A 15,458-nucleotide genomic window follows, 5' to 3' on the forward strand; every position below is an offset into this window, starting at 1 on the left:
GGTTAATCCCCGACCTGGTACATAAAGCCCTCAGTGATCTGGCCTCAATGTCTCTTTACAGCTATAGTTACTATTATCTCCAAGAATGTACCAAACACTCTTCTAAACCCGAACACGTCCCCCAAATACGGCCTTTATTTCCCCCCCTCAGTACGTTGGTTTCTGTGGTTGCTTACGCTGGGCACTCCCTTTGACGACCCCCTGCCCACCCACACCCAATCAGCCTCTTGAAGCCTCGCTCCAATGCCCCCTGTGGAATCTTCTCCAGCCCCATGGCTGGAAGTCATCTCATACTTGACCAGATCCCAGAGGCCTCACGGATATTTTTTACGGCACTCAATGATTCTGCACTGGATCACTACCATCTGCATCCCTGTCTCATTTATTCTACCAGACTGTAAGCTGCTTGAGGGGCAAGATGATGGTAAATTCACGTCATATGCCTCACACCACTTAGCATAGTACATATGATAATTCTTAACAAACACACTGAATGACAAAAGAAAAGGCCTAAGTGTATAGTAAGACTTTTTTTAAATGTACAAAGCTCCTTAAAAAGGAAGGACATTCCTGGGGGTGGGGGGGCTTGGCCCCACGGCCGAGTGGTCCAAGTTCTGCGTGCTCTGTTTCAGCAGCCCAGGTTTGTGAGTTCAGATCCCGGGTGCAGACCTACTCCGCTCATCAGCCATGCTGTGGAGGTATCCCACATATGAAAAATAGAGGAGGATTGGCATGGATGTTAGCTCAGGGCTAATCTTCCTTAGGTGAAAAAAGAGGAGGATTGGCAACAGACATGACCTCAGGGTGAATCTTTCTCACCAAAAAAAAAAAAAAAAAAAAGGAATGAAATTCCGACACATGCTGCAACATAGATGAACCTCAAAAACATTATGCTAAGTGAAATAAGCTACACACAAAAGGACAAATATCACACAATTCCACTTATGAGGTACTCAGAATAGTTAAAACAGAGATAGAAAGTAGGATGATGGTTGACAGGGTCTGGGGGGAAGAGAGAATGGGGAGTTATTGCCTCATGAGTGCAGAGTGTCAGTTTGAGATGCCAAAAAAGTTCTGGAAATGGATAGTGGTGATGGTTATACAATAATACAAATGTACTTAATGCTACTGAATTGTACACTTGAAAAAAAAGGTAAATTTTATGTATATTTTACAATGTAAAAAAAAAGATGAATGAATAACTGAGTAAAGAAAAATAATGGAAAGATTAGTTAAAAAACAAACAAACAAAACATCCAAAGCTGAGTGGCGACTTGGTCACTGGACAGTTCCTCCTGCTCCCTGTGAACAGAGAACTTGGGAGGCAGTGTGGGGTGTACAGTGTGGCTCACAGACTCAGCCTTGAATGGCCTCTGCCCTGTGGTGGCTGTGTGACCCTAACTCAGTTTTTGGTGGTAGTTACCAGGGTGAAATTCGAGAAACAGGCTTGCTATCTAAAGAAGCTCCATTGACATCCCAACCCCAATCTTCCTGGTTTGGGCTACAGTGTTCTGGCTTCTATCTAAATGGGTACTTGCAATTTTTTATTAGTATAAATTTTCTACGTCCTTTATTTTTCTGGCTTCTCTCATGTTCTCTGTAGTTCATACATTTTTGTTTCTAATTTCCCCTGGTATAGACCAAATTGGACCCCCTGTGACTCTGGGAGGTACCCGGTCCATCACCCTGGTCTGGGTGGGTAACCTTTTACTGCTTTCTGCCAGCTGCCACAGCAATCTAATATCTAATTAAGTATTTCACTGGCAAAACCATACTAGCTTGCTGTAGCTTGCTTGAAGTCTAAGTAAATTATGTCGATTGCTTCGCCCAGTGGGTTCATTGTCACTGACTCAAATTAATCATACTGCTTAAGCTTGACTGCCTTTCTGTAAATCTCTCTCTATCCAATTTGTATGTTTCCAAGTCTTCTAGCTTAATCCCTGATCAAAGACCATAGGGTCTTTTCTAATTTAGGAGATGGGCTTATAGGTATGTGGTTATCAGTTTAATTCCTAAACTTAAAAATATACAGATAGAGATGACTTGCTGTGTCTCCTTAAGCCCTTTATCTGTATATTTTTTTGGGTAAGAGAAAAAAAAACTTGTCTTACAGACTTTCTTTTATTTGCCATTCCTTCTGAAATATTTTGTATCTATTTTCTCTTTGCAATTTCCCTAATTGTTTTTCCTCAATCCTTCTAAAATAGAGCCTAAAATATTAGTTCTATTATGTCTGCTGTCATCAATTATACATTTTCTGCCTCCAGGATGTAGCGTTATTTCTTGCATGTTTTCTTCAGTCTCTCTAACAAACACAAAAGAATTCTTTTGTTCCTTAGAGACTTGTCTCAGCTGACACCAAGACCTGTCAACACACTTCAAGGTTCATCCTCCTTATTGTGAGATTGCTGAAGTCTTTATATCACGTGAATGCTTCTTTCCATTGACAGCACTGGCTGCCCTGGTCGCATTCTTTTACTTGAGATTTATGGGACAGGGTCACGGTTTGAGAGGAAATTTTATGCTCGTTCTCACTGTAAACTGTAGGTGAATCCTATCTTACACTGCACCAACATTATACACTGAAAAATATTTCTCTGAAATTCAATCAGTAAAAATTTACCAAAAGAATCCCATGCTGTGTCTGCACTTTGCCAGGGCAGGAGTTGTTGATATTTATATTGTGAATCAAGGAATCTAAGACCCTCAAAGGTTTTCTGAATCATACTGATATGAAAGTTAATCTGTCCCTCACTTTGAGCATTAAGTACTTTTTATTGTGTTGAAATTTTTGAAATATTAAAACAGGTAATCCCTAAATGATATACTTGGTTGCTTTCTCCTAACCAAAACATTTCATTCCCAGTGGATAATAGAACGTTTTCCTATACTACTTGTTTCCATACATCTTTCCTGTTGTTTTTATAGTTTTTATAGATAGTAGTTATAAGCAAATAACTACTATCACTTATCATTGTATGATGGCAAAAGGGTGTGAAAAGTTGATCAGGCTGGCTATTATATTTAATATCACATTGAACACATGGGTTGTAAAAATATAAACTCGAGCAGAAATCTTCTCCAAAGACCCCTTTCCCACTTGTAAAGATTGAAATGGTTATAAAAAAGCTGCCAGAGAGTTCCAGCGGGCCCGTGCCCATCTGTCCCATCGTTAAACTCTCCCCATTCCCTATCTGATGGGCATCTCCCACTCCCCGAATCGCCATCACCTGTCTGCATTAGCAATTTCTCCTTTTCAGATGCACTGAACAGCAGGAGCCTGCTGTTAGAAATGAGCTCCTCTAAGAGGAAGGGGCTGGAATGCAGAAGCCACAGAGATTGAGGACATCTGGCAACTGAAAAGGAATGTATAATGGGGGAGGGAGGCGGCAGTGCCCAAGCCAGTGCCTAGGGAGAGTACGGGCAAAGTGAACCATCACTCAGAACAGTCACACAAACACCACAAATGACAGGGAAAAGAGGACAGAGACGCAGGGCACGAATGAAAACCCACAGATCAATGCCTGGGGGGGAAGAGGAGCCTTTGTGACCAAAAGAAAGTAAACAAGTCACTGGACTAACGCCAGGGCCAGAAGGCGCAATCCCTGGAAAGCAGAGGAATACCGCAGGAGAAAGGGTTGACCCTCTGAACAAAGGACTAAGTGATTTTAGGACAAAATTTCAAAGCTTTACTAAGAGCACAATAGAGGAGGGAAAAGGTAGAATGATTTTATTTGTGGGGAAGGAATACTTTTTAGGATAATGTCTCATTCCAAAATTTGTTTTATAAGGATTAGAACTCCAGGAAATTATTTCACCTCCCTATAAAAATATGTAATAAATTGTCTACTTTGTACTTAATGCACACAGGTTGTATGAAGTGTATTCTTTTCCAGTTTATTTTTTGGTAAAAAACTATGCCCCCCTAATTATATGAATGAAGGCCTCAGATTTTGGTGGGTACAAATGCTCATCTGAAATACAGAATTAAGGTGAATTTAAGACATTTTAGGCATAACACTTCATAGTAAGATTTCAAATCAGTAACAGAGAAAATGCTACCTAAAGGCAACACCTCCACCCATTAGAAATTTGCTTTATTTATGAAATGCAATACAGAGGGAATAAAGCTTACAGAAACAATAAAACAGATGACGCTTCTTAAAACAAACGTTTATGTATCTCTGCATTATGTGAAAGCGGTCCACTATTTTTAGTTTACTTCATGGTGTTCTTCTGGGCAACAAACAGTGCTTCACTTTTAATTCATATTATCTCAGCAGATATTTGTCTTATTATATATATTTTTTCTTTCCTAATGCACTCCTAGAACCCCAGTGCCTGTATCAAACAGAACTGCCCTCATTTGTAATCATTATTCAAGGCCAGAATCACTAAAACAGGGTCCGTTGTTCTGAGTGTAACCGAACCAAGTCAGTGGGTCAGGAGGAGAGTCAGATCTCTGAGAACTCAGCCACACTCTCCTGGCTCAGGAAGAACAGAAAGAGAATTCTCTTAGTGGGCAGAATTCTCCAGCTGCTTTACAACAAGCAGGTAGTGATGTGAACCTTTAATAAAAAAGGGCAAAGGATAAAACAAGAAAGCGATTGCTGACAATGGAAGAGAAGTTGGAAGGAAGTAGAGGCAAACAGGTTTTCAGTGATTGACAGATTTCATCCGGATACAGCTCTGAAGTGGTTGTCTAAAGAAAAAACACGAAAAAAGGCTGGGGGCCCAACCCGTCTAAGAAATACGGGAGGAAAAAGTAGAGACTAGAGTATGTTGCAGCAAGTAGTAAAAGAAAACCAGTGCTTGATTATTACAAATTCAGTTAAAAAAACTTTGGAGGATGTGGGAAAATATCTTGAATATCTGAATAAATATTCCAGCATAAAGCCTTCAAGGCATTTCTTAGTTTTCTCGTGGAACAACACTGAACTCACCTTTCACAAACAACAGGCCTAGACTCATTCACGACAGCGCCCAGGGAGGAGCACGGCTGACGAGGAGGTGGAGCGATGGGAACAGCCGAGTCCAGGGAGCTGGCCTTGCGGTGAAGAGCATCCTGGGCCAGAGCCGCGCCTGCAGCCCCCGCTGTGGGCGGGCCATCCCCATCCGCGGGGCAGGAGCCTGCCCTGCCGTGGGCGCCCCCTAGTGGCAGCTCAGGACCCACCGCTCCCTGCAGAGGCAACTCGCCGCCACCCAGCTCCACTTCCAGGGTAGGTGAGGCTGGAGGGGACACTCGGGGCTTACGTTTAGTGGAGGCGCCAGAAAGCAACTTCAACAAACCCTTTTTTTCTTTCTAGAAAAAAAAAGAGTACATTAGTTGGAGACAGACGGTACTGTTGCTATTGTAATCTATAGGGTGCTACAGTTTCAATTTTTGATTTGATCTTTTAAAATTATTTCTGTGGATATTTGGTTATTCATGATCTAGCTACTAATTTCGGTATAGTGTTAACCCAACCTTTTGCTTCTCTTTCTTCTCCCTTTCTGCCTGCATGTTTTTGCTTGTTTTAGACATTCCACTGTCCATCCCTGTCTTCCACTTAGGTAGGATAAGCAGGTAAAACAACTCAAAAAACTCACCAGTTCACATCTCAGGCTTGGTGAAGGCAGAAGTAGACATTTTAGGACAAAATGGAAATTTCAGATTATGGATTTAATTTCCTGAAATTCTGCCTATCCTACCTCTAATTCTTGTGTGCTGAATTAAACACAAACCTAAGAGCAGTTTACTCTCCATCCACAGACTTGATTCCTACCATTTATGGGTAGTGATGTCTTGATCAAGGTTAAGGGCTAAACCACTTCTCACATGTCACCACCTTGATGAAATTTACCCAGCCAATAATAACAGAAGTCAAACCATTTCTATTGTACAAGTATCTCCTGGACTAGAAAGCCAAAAACAACTCCACAAAATTTTAAATAAAGCTTCAGTACAATCAAAAACATTGTCTCTTTTTGCAAGCAAATGTACAAAAAAGCAGCTTTCCCAGCAATCTCACTCCACAGAAACCATCTCTTGAATCTTTGTCTGTTTTGACACTTCTGCTCTTTGTTCTGCTAGGAAAACCAGATCTCGGCCAGCTCTTCTTCATTCCAAACTCTAAGTGTCAATGTTCTTGCTGATGACCAAGCATAGATAACAATCATCATTTGAAATTGTTTTACTAAGATGTCACCTGCATCATAAATTCCTCAGAATGGAAACATTGCTTGAAAATAAAATTATTTCATAGAAAAAAACTTCTTTAGAAAACTCTGTAGGAAAATTGGAATTATTAAGGTCCACTCGGAGAGAAATAGAATTATGAGGGGCCCACAAGGAGATATAACACTGAGGAATTTTTCTTGGGAATGAGTTAGTTCATACTCAGTAAAAATCCCTTGGGGAAAAAGAGTCTGAAGCCATAATAACACAGTTCCATTAGAGACACGATGACAGAAAAAAGGAAGAGACAAAGGTAATAATTTATTGGATGATGAAAAAGCATCCCAGAGAAACTGCACCAGAGACCCCCATTTACCTAATATTGCTCACAGTATGTGTGTGTTAACCCATGGGTTAGAAACAGAGGGAGGGGAAAGATAGTGGGGAGCGGTGGTCATTTCTGTACATGCTCAACTCAGGCTGCCAACGAGCAGAGCCGATCAATCGATCTCCTACCCCTCTTCTCCCTGCTCCAGCCTGAGGAAGTTCTTTTGCATTTCTCTTCAAGGCCTGGCCTCAACTCCCCTTACTGGCTTTGCTTCATTCAACTTCACATTTTCCAAGGGGTTACTATATGCATGCCAATAAATGATCCTATAAACTTGGCTACCTGCTTGAGTGCAGTACCTGTACGTCATACACCTCTGTATCACGCACAGTGCCTAGTGTAGAGACCGTGCCTACTGAGCTGAGAGGCAAAGACTGGAAAAGGATGAGACAGGTGGCAGAAGGGAAAATATTTAGCTAGTCCCAGGGCTAAGGAAATAAGAGAGGATATTTTGGATTTCCCAAATCCAGTGGTGAGAAAGATTCCCCTCTACACAATGGCCAATGAAGTGGGCTGATGAAACACCTGCCAAGGCTACTGCCACACTTCTTGAAGGAAGCCTGAGGTCTGGGGGGCCAAAAAATGAGCTGGGAAAGAATAACATCCTATAGCTTATCCTTCTAAGGAACAGTCAGCCACTACTTCCAGCTATTCCCGCGATGATGTAAGAAAGCACACTCTAATTCCTGGACCCCCAGAGATCCAGTGTGAACATCAAGTCCGTTGATAAATTACAATCTTAGCAAGTCACAGCTAAAGATGTTTCTTAAAAGCTCAGTTCCGGGCACTCAGAAAAATATCAGTTAACTGGAATGGTGCTCAGGGAACAGGCCCTAAAGTGATTAAGAAGAAAAATGACTTGGTTCATCTAAAATGATTAAACACATTAAATACAGCTTGCTTTAATGACTTCTAAGGGATGTGTTATCATCATCAGCCGTTGCTAACTACCTATAGTGCAGAAGGCAGAGGAGTAGGTGTGGTGGCAGGGTGTGGGGTAAGTGGGAGTGCTAACACAGAAAAGATGCTGCCCTGGTGCCAAGGAGCTGTGCTTTTTATATTATATTCTGATGGTTTCTGCATTAGCAGAAATGTGCCACTTGAGAGAGAGAATTTTGCAAACTCAGACACTTATCATCTAAGGACACCTTTGTTTTTTCAAAATCCAACAGCATAAATGAAAACTACAGATGAATTAATAAAGACTACACTTCAGCAAAGCAATTTTTTGAATGTAATGTTAGCATGCATGAAAAAAGGGCATACCCTTTAACAGAAACCTTAATAATTCTTCTCTTGTAGGTTTTCCAGGAAATTATTCCTAGATGAAATAATGTTTTTACAGTCATAATTTTCTCTTCAGAAGATTTGATGATTTAAAACCACATCTCATAAAAAAGAACTATTTGGGTCAGAAAATAATCACCAGATAGCCAGAAAGAGTAACTTTTACATATAAAAATAATTTCTGAAGATTAACTTAATAACTTTCTATTAGTCATATAACAGAGGATGAGTAGAATATGGGAAACATCAAGTCAGAACTTCTTCCCAAGCAAAAATAAATTTCATTTCTACCCACTGCCTCTTCCTCTTTATTCCTCTTCTTGTCCTCAGATGTACGGAGAAAGCAGCAAAAGATAAAAAGTCTTCCTGGGCCATAGGTCATCAAAAATCGACATAGTCAGGTTCCTGATAATCAGAGTCGCTGTTCTTAGCGAAGGCACCTCAGAAACTTAATTCATATGATTGTCTAATAACAATCACTCATTTTTCAACAAGTATTTATTGGGTGTCTAATATGAGCCAACAATGTACTAGGCTCTGGGAACACAGTAGTGAGTAAGACAACAAGCAGTCACAGTCTCTAGCATGGCTGCAAAACAGGCACTCTGCGAAAACATAAAGCAGAGTAAAGAGAGAGAGAATCACTAGGGGGCGCTGTCTGAGATGGGGGGCTGAGGAAAGGCTTTTTAAAGGAAGTACATAGGAGGGAACGGCCATGTGAAATTCTAGAGATAAACACCACCGGGTTCAAGAATCTCGTTAAATGCTTTTACAAGGATTTCCACATGCATTCCTCGCACCCACCTGATGACAGACGAATCAAAATCAATCTTATTCTCATTGTCTAAACCTCTCTAAGCTTGCCCAAAACTACGCAGCTCGTAAGGAGTGGAGGTGGGATTTGAACCAAGCCTCGCTCTTCTTTGAGTTCAGCACAGGCAACCTCTCTAGAAGCACCTCCACTCTGTGGAATAAGAGCAGATCCATTTACTGATGGCTGCAGATCATAAAGGCCGTCTGGAGCCGAACTCTGTGTGCAGATCTGCACTGTCCAGACCTGGTCTGGATCCCAGCTGTCAGCAGGGGCAGGAACAGTGACTCTGACCACTTAACAGGGAGAGTGGGCTTCTCCTTAAGAGAATGAAATGGCGAAGCCCACAGACCATCTTGTTTTTGACAGGGAAATAAGAACTGGGAGAAAGGAAAATCATGTGAGCAAAGAAAAGTGATCAGTAAGGACTTCAGACAAGTGTTCAGAATAGAAGAAATTGGGAATTTAAAAACTAGATGGGTCCTCTGCTTAAGAAAAACCAAGAATAATGGCAAAGTTCCTCAAACATGAGCAGACTGACTGAAGAAAGCCTGCGGTTGGCTCCTTAAAGGAAAGAGTCATTCGCAATTGCAGGGGTAGGGGGAAGGTTTGAGGCACTAGACGTTGACCTTTTGTGGCCTACTTGGAGGAATGCCGTCTTTCAGGAACAAATCCAGGATAAGGCGGAGAGCAGGAGAACCAACCCCACTCCTGCTGATTCATATGAGAATAAATGCCAACGTCAGAGAAGACTTATGAAGCATCTCCAGACTATGAAGGCTGAGGCAGGAAATGGTAGTACTGGGGAGGGTGTCTTCTTTTCTTTATCTGATGTGAGGGTTAAAACTGTTAAATTAATTAAACCATTCGAGGTTTAATTAGAGGCCATTAGTCTGAGGTGGTTCTAATGCCTTAGCAACCTACATTAGCAAACCAAAACCTAAGCCAAAAATGCCTCAAGGTTAAGACATAAAAACCTAAGACAACCAATCACAACAGCCAACTAGGCTTTCCCAAATAAGGCAATGGTTTGAGCTATCGCCAATCCAATAATTTCCTTGCTTGCTTCCATGTCTTCTCTATGAAAGTCTTGGCCCTAGTTCCTGTCAGCTGACTGCTCCAAACCATCTGCAGTGTGGGGCTACCTGATTTGTACATATTTTTGCTCAAATAAACTCTTAAAACGTTTAATATGCCTCAGTTTATCTTTCATCAGAACTTAGAGAATATAAGAACAGTCAATTACATAACTGGTGCTGAAGAAAAAGACTTTATGATTTTATTTACTGGATGAGAGCTTAATATACCAAAATAATATTTGTTATATTTTAGTATATGGGGGAAAAAGCATATATACATCATAAATCAGTGGTTTTCTTTGCAAACTTGGATCACGTTTAAGTTTTCTGTTTGGATGTCCAGATTCTCTCTAACTTCTAAAGAAATATGTATAATTAAAAATCTTTTATAATAAGAAAACTATATATATACACACACACATGCACACGCACACACACACACACATATGTATACATAGTATCTCATAAGGACTGGGAAACACATTTGCCTGGAGACTAGCTGATCAAACAATGAAGCCTTTAACTGAGTATGAAACTAGAAGAATGTCCAGATAAAGCTATTAAACTGATAACTGTAAAAGATATCAGGGATCTCATAGAAAGAAGAGTAATAATCATAGAAGGCTCAGGATTTCAAACAAGAAACAACCGAGATGATGGTTGGAAAGATATTACATGAGTTTAAAATGCCTACTTATCAAACCACAGAATGCAGTTACCAAAACCCACTAGAGATTTTAAGTCAGGGACAAAAACACCTTTCTGAGACTTTGTGAGATAGGACTTCCAAATAAAATATTGCTTAAAAGGAACAACCCGGCTAAGTGAGGAGCTGCAATAGTCCTGTATGTATCTGGAAAAGCTACGTGCCTCTGTGGACACCCGTGGCAGCCCACTGCAGAACATGTGGGTACGGAGAAGAGGAGGCGGCAATCATCAAGCCATCATTTGGGGGATACACTGTGCACTGTCTGGAGAGTTTATGTAAATGGATGATGCTGAGCCCATAATGACAAAGGAAGATAGAAATAATGAGGGAATTGTCCAACACCTGGATATTTGCTGGAAATCTCAAATAAAACTAGAATCTCTGATACAGTTAGAATCTCTTATAGAATTTTTCCTTGACTTGCTGATAATTTCATCTCATGGAAGGTTGAGCAAACTGCAACTTGGGATCTAATTCTGATCAACTAGGGAAAAGTAGGGACCAGGTAAGTAAGGGTAGGGGGTACAGGGGTTCAGCTGGTGAAGCAGAAATATCAAGGACTTAGAGGTAAGCACACAAAGAGAAGTTGACTATAGTCAGGTCTGGACTCTAAAGTTTAAAAGAACTGATTTTGAAAGTTCAAAGAAAATATATGCATGACCTAAAACTCAAAAGGAAAGATATTTCAAGAGGAATGGGAAGACTCTCCAGAATGAAATTCTAACCATACAATTGCAAATTACCCCAGTAGATGAAAATGTAGAGGCATCTGAAGGTATGGATGTGATCCCCTGGGGAGCAGTCGAAAAGGGCTCAAAGTTTTAAAGGACTCCCACAAAAAGATCAAGAGAAGGGCCTTCAGAAAGAACATATCACAGCTCGTAGCAATTCAAGAAAGCTAAAGATCAGAATGGGCTTCAACTTGCAAAAATGCTAAAGATCAAAAAAAAAAAAAAGGTGGAGAGACTGCTTTAAAGTTATGTTTGAAAGGAGAAGAACAAGAAAGACATCCACCTGCTGTTTGGGATGGATGGTGGTTCTCAGATGGTATGAAGAAAGGAAAGGATAATCTTCCGACTGGAAAGGAAGAACAAACCTTGATAAAAGGGAAATGGGTGAAGAGATTGGGATTTAGAGATCAAAAGACTACTCAACAGGTTGAATTCACCCCTGGAACAGAGAAAACTAACAGCTGAAATGCAACCAATAATCTGCAACAGATCCTGGTGAATCTGGGATCAGGTCAACTCAACAGGCCAAAGAAGGGCACATGCAGTGTTAAATTTCAAAAAGAAGACCACAATGCACTTTGCAGACAGTCTGGAAAATTCTAGAACAGTGTAGGAAATGAAAGGTTTACTTAGAAAAGGAAATGAGACTGAGGAGGAGACTCCTCCAGGAGACACTTGCCAACTGTAAGTAACAGTCGAAATGATGGGGCAATTGGGGCACTGTTTGGATGGGAGAACATCAAAGACATTTTGATCTCAACAGGCACCTGGTAAGTTCTCCCATGATATCCTTGTAGACATGATGAGGAACGTGGGGCTAAATGACACTCCAGTCGTGTTAATCATGGAATTACTGACTTTCTATCAAACAGGAGAAGTCTCTCTAGTGGACTTGGAACATTAAATGAGGTAGCAGATTTAGGAAGGGAAAATTTGAAATCTGTGACGTGAGGAATAGTGAAAAATCTTCAAGAATGTAGCCTTCAAAAAAGAGAAGATAACCCTGAAATACCTCAAGGCATCACATGGAAACAAGATCAACATTTTCTATGTAGCCCCTCAAAATAAAGAAAATGGCATATGACACTCTGGAGCCAGGGCACACGTGGTCAATAAGGTGTCCAAGCAGAGGTCAGTGGCCATTTGTCAAGGATCAGGACTCAACAGGATAACCTGTAAGTGCAGGTAGTAGTTGTTGCTGTAACAAATTACCACAAACTTCGTGGTAAGAATCGGGTCCTAAAATCAATGTGTAGCAGGGCTGCATTCCTTCTAGAGGCCCTAGGGAAGACTGTTTCCTTACGTTTTCCAGATTCTAGGAGCTGATTGCATTTCTTGGCTTGTGGCTCCTCCCTCGCATCACTCTTATCTTTGATTCTGATGTCACCGCTCCTTCTCTGGCCCTGATCCTCCTGCCTCCCTTTTGTGAAGATCCTTGCGCTTATATTGAGGCCACTGGGGTAGTCTCCTCATCTCAAGACTTTTAATTGAAGCACACCTGTAAAACCCCTTTTGCTACATAAGGAAATAAATCCTCAAATTTTAGGGATTAGGATATGGACATCTTTGGGGAGCCATTACTCTGTCTCGCAGGGGTCCCTTTCAAGCCTCAGAGATTCAATGTATTCTTTCCTGGTAGGGCAGGGGCTCAAGACTCCCTGTTCTCCTCAGTGACAAGGGCCCTGAGTCACACTGTCCAGAAACCTTCAAATCGAAACTACAAAATAATTCTTTTAAAGATATTGACAAAGTTGAACATGTCAGTTTGAGCACAAGTTTAACGTAGTTAATTATAAACACTGAACAGATACCAATCTCTTTCAAAAACGCTTATGTTAACCCAACAATTAAATATTAACTTTTTAATAGGCTGTAAAGTTTATTTCCTTATAAACCCCTACTTACAGGCTTACCTAACCATTTAAGTAGAGCGACATACATCACCAGGTGGCTAAGAGTTTATGATTACCCCTGAGCTTTCCAGAACTGGGCTATACCTTTAAGAGAAATGCACGAAATACTGAGGAAAAAGTCATGATTATAAAACAATTATCCAGACTTTGTCATCACTCTTCTCTTTCTGTTCACATTTAATCACCATCAATTTCCCTTGCCTCCAACCACCTGTCTCCAAACCCAACCCTAGGTTAGTCTTTCAAACACAGCTTTCCATTTATATTTTCTTTCAAATTCAGCCTCAAATGAGAGATTTGTAAAAGATCTATGGATTTAATAAGTAAATTTTCCCCTATATTCCAAGTCAAGAGAAAAACTATCCATGCTGACTATAATCAAATATACTGTAGAAAAAACAAATCCACGAATAACACTTTTGATAAACAGTTCCAATCCCTTTATATATTAAATTTTTTTTGCAGAACTGTTAACAAGAAGCCACAGTGACTGAACAGGAAGAATGAAGGACCGCACAATGAGGAAAGAACAAGTAGACAAAGGGGAAAGGAAATTCCTCCATGAGACGTAAGCTGCATGAGGAGTAGTGACTAAGTCTTATTCACTGTGGTCTCCACAACATCCAACACAGGGTCTGGGAACTGGTGGGCGTTTAAACGCAGAGAAACATGACTCTAGCACCTGGCAGAGTGACTCATACATGGTGGGCACTGAAGGATCGTTGAACAACGAGTCTTTTCATCACTAGAAAGCACGGGACACAACATAAGCAGAGAAAGAGGACGCTGGTCTTACTTTACTGTCCTTGTCTGGCTTGGTTGCTGAACTGTTCCCACAAGCTGATGAAGCACTGTCAGGAGAGGTGGGAAGTCCGGGGAGAATGGTCACTGTTCGGCCACTGGGCTCAGTCTCCAGAGAGGCAGCGGTGATGTTCGGGGAGGTCAGCGAAGCAGCTGCAGCACAGGCCAGGGGGGCATTGACTCGACCCATATTGACAGCAGCAACGTGGGTGGCAGGGCCTGCCATTGAAGGCGGAGGTTGTGGGGAGGCCAAGGAATGGTGGGGCAGGCCTACAGATGCAGGGCCCAGGCAGGCGGCATTCTGTACCTGGATGGGTGTCACCGCTGCTGTAGGGCGTTCTTGGTTGTGTGCTGCAACTGGTAAGATGACAGGAGGGAACACAGTAAAATTCGACTTTCTAATAAATGCTTCTAACTGAAACATGAGTCATTTCACTGCATCAGACCATAATGAAAGGTTGCTATTGCATTTATTATAATAGATAATGGATGTATGGGTGGTTTAAAAGCACTTAATCTTAGCTGGGTCCCTAGACACTATTTTCCTTCCAGATTAGCCTGTGAGTCTGTTGAGTGCTTAGAAGCTCAGCTATTATCCCAAAGCCCTTCAGCTAGACAGAAGGCCTTTCCACGGAGTGAGAGACACAGAGCCAGTTTCTGATGGTACTCTACAGTGTCAAACTAGGTTGGCCTCCAGTCCTTTTTTTAATTATTCTCCCTTTTCTTATTAAGCATTTTCTTTCTTTTGGTTTTTCTGATAGAGGTCACAAGTTTACCACACCATCGTTCCCTAAGACTCCTGGTAGGTTTTCAATGCTATAGAAAGAAGAAAGCTATTTAAGATCCCACTGGATCTAAAACAGACATGTGACTAAGTTCACCAAAGTAATCAGCACACTGGTGAACAGAGTAGCACATGGTGGTCGCAATGCTGCAGCTGCAGCTGCAGCAGTGAGATCTGAGATCATGTGATCTTGACTGTGATCAAGTACTATTGACATTCTTAGAATCAGCCTAATTTCTTTCAGACTTTTGATCCGTGATTCAGGCTTCAATTAACGTGTAGGGCAGGCTTAGCCAAAACAAGCAGATGGAAAACGCCACTGACTAGACTGTGCCTGCTTCTATTTCCTAATGTTATTCTTTATTTTTATTTTACATGTGCTTTTCTCAACATCTGTTGTAAAAGATCTGGTATTAGGCAGGCAACCCTGATGCTGTCCGGTCTGGTGTCCTCCTTACCTGTCCTCACAGCATTGCGGGCCTGGTTGACTGTCATTTGCCCAGTCATGTGCAACAAGACCTTAGCCTGAGGGCTGGTCTGGATATGAGCTGCTGACACCACTGCTGTGGGGACAACACTGGGACTCGCAGCCATACCATTGCCCTGGAGCTTCTGGGCAGGCCCTCCTGCGGTGGAAGGACTGACCATGGTCACCCCTCGACTTGTCTGACCAGCAGTAGACATAGGGACTTTAGCTTGGGAAGCATTTGTCACCGCCCTGCCAAGACAGAAACACAGACAGAAAGCCCAATCCATCAGTGAAATGGGAGACAGAACAATTAAATGCAAGAAAAATGA

At 41.5% G+C, this 15,458-nt stretch overlaps 1 protein-coding gene across 7 annotated transcripts in view; it reads right to left on the reverse strand.

Moving 5' to 3' along the window:
- SH3RF1 (SH3 domain containing ring finger 1) overlaps positions 1-15,458 on the reverse strand; it is a 164,494-nt gene that overhangs the window by 6,221 nt on the left and 142,815 nt on the right. For all 7 annotated transcript variants that reach the window (XR_011502012.1, XR_011502013.1, XR_011502011.1 and 4 more), the window contains exons 9-11: positions 15,119-15,378; positions 13,872-14,233; positions 4,944-5,302 (exon numbers count right to left, since the gene is read on the reverse strand). Coding sequence is in view for 4 of the 7 variants with exons in the window: in XM_070505054.1 (XP_070361155.1) it covers positions 4,944-5,302; positions 13,872-14,233; positions 15,119-15,378 (981 nt within the window). In the remaining 3 variants the exon portion in view is untranslated. The remainder of the gene's footprint in view (positions 1-4,943; positions 5,303-13,871; positions 14,234-15,118; positions 15,379-15,458) is intronic.

This window comes from Equus asinus, chromosome 3 (assembly GCF_041296235.1).
Source record: "Equus asinus isolate D_3611 breed Donkey chromosome 3, EquAss-T2T_v2, whole genome shotgun sequence".
In the NCBI taxonomy this organism is placed as follows: Eukaryota; Metazoa; Chordata; class Mammalia; order Perissodactyla; family Equidae; genus Equus; species Equus asinus.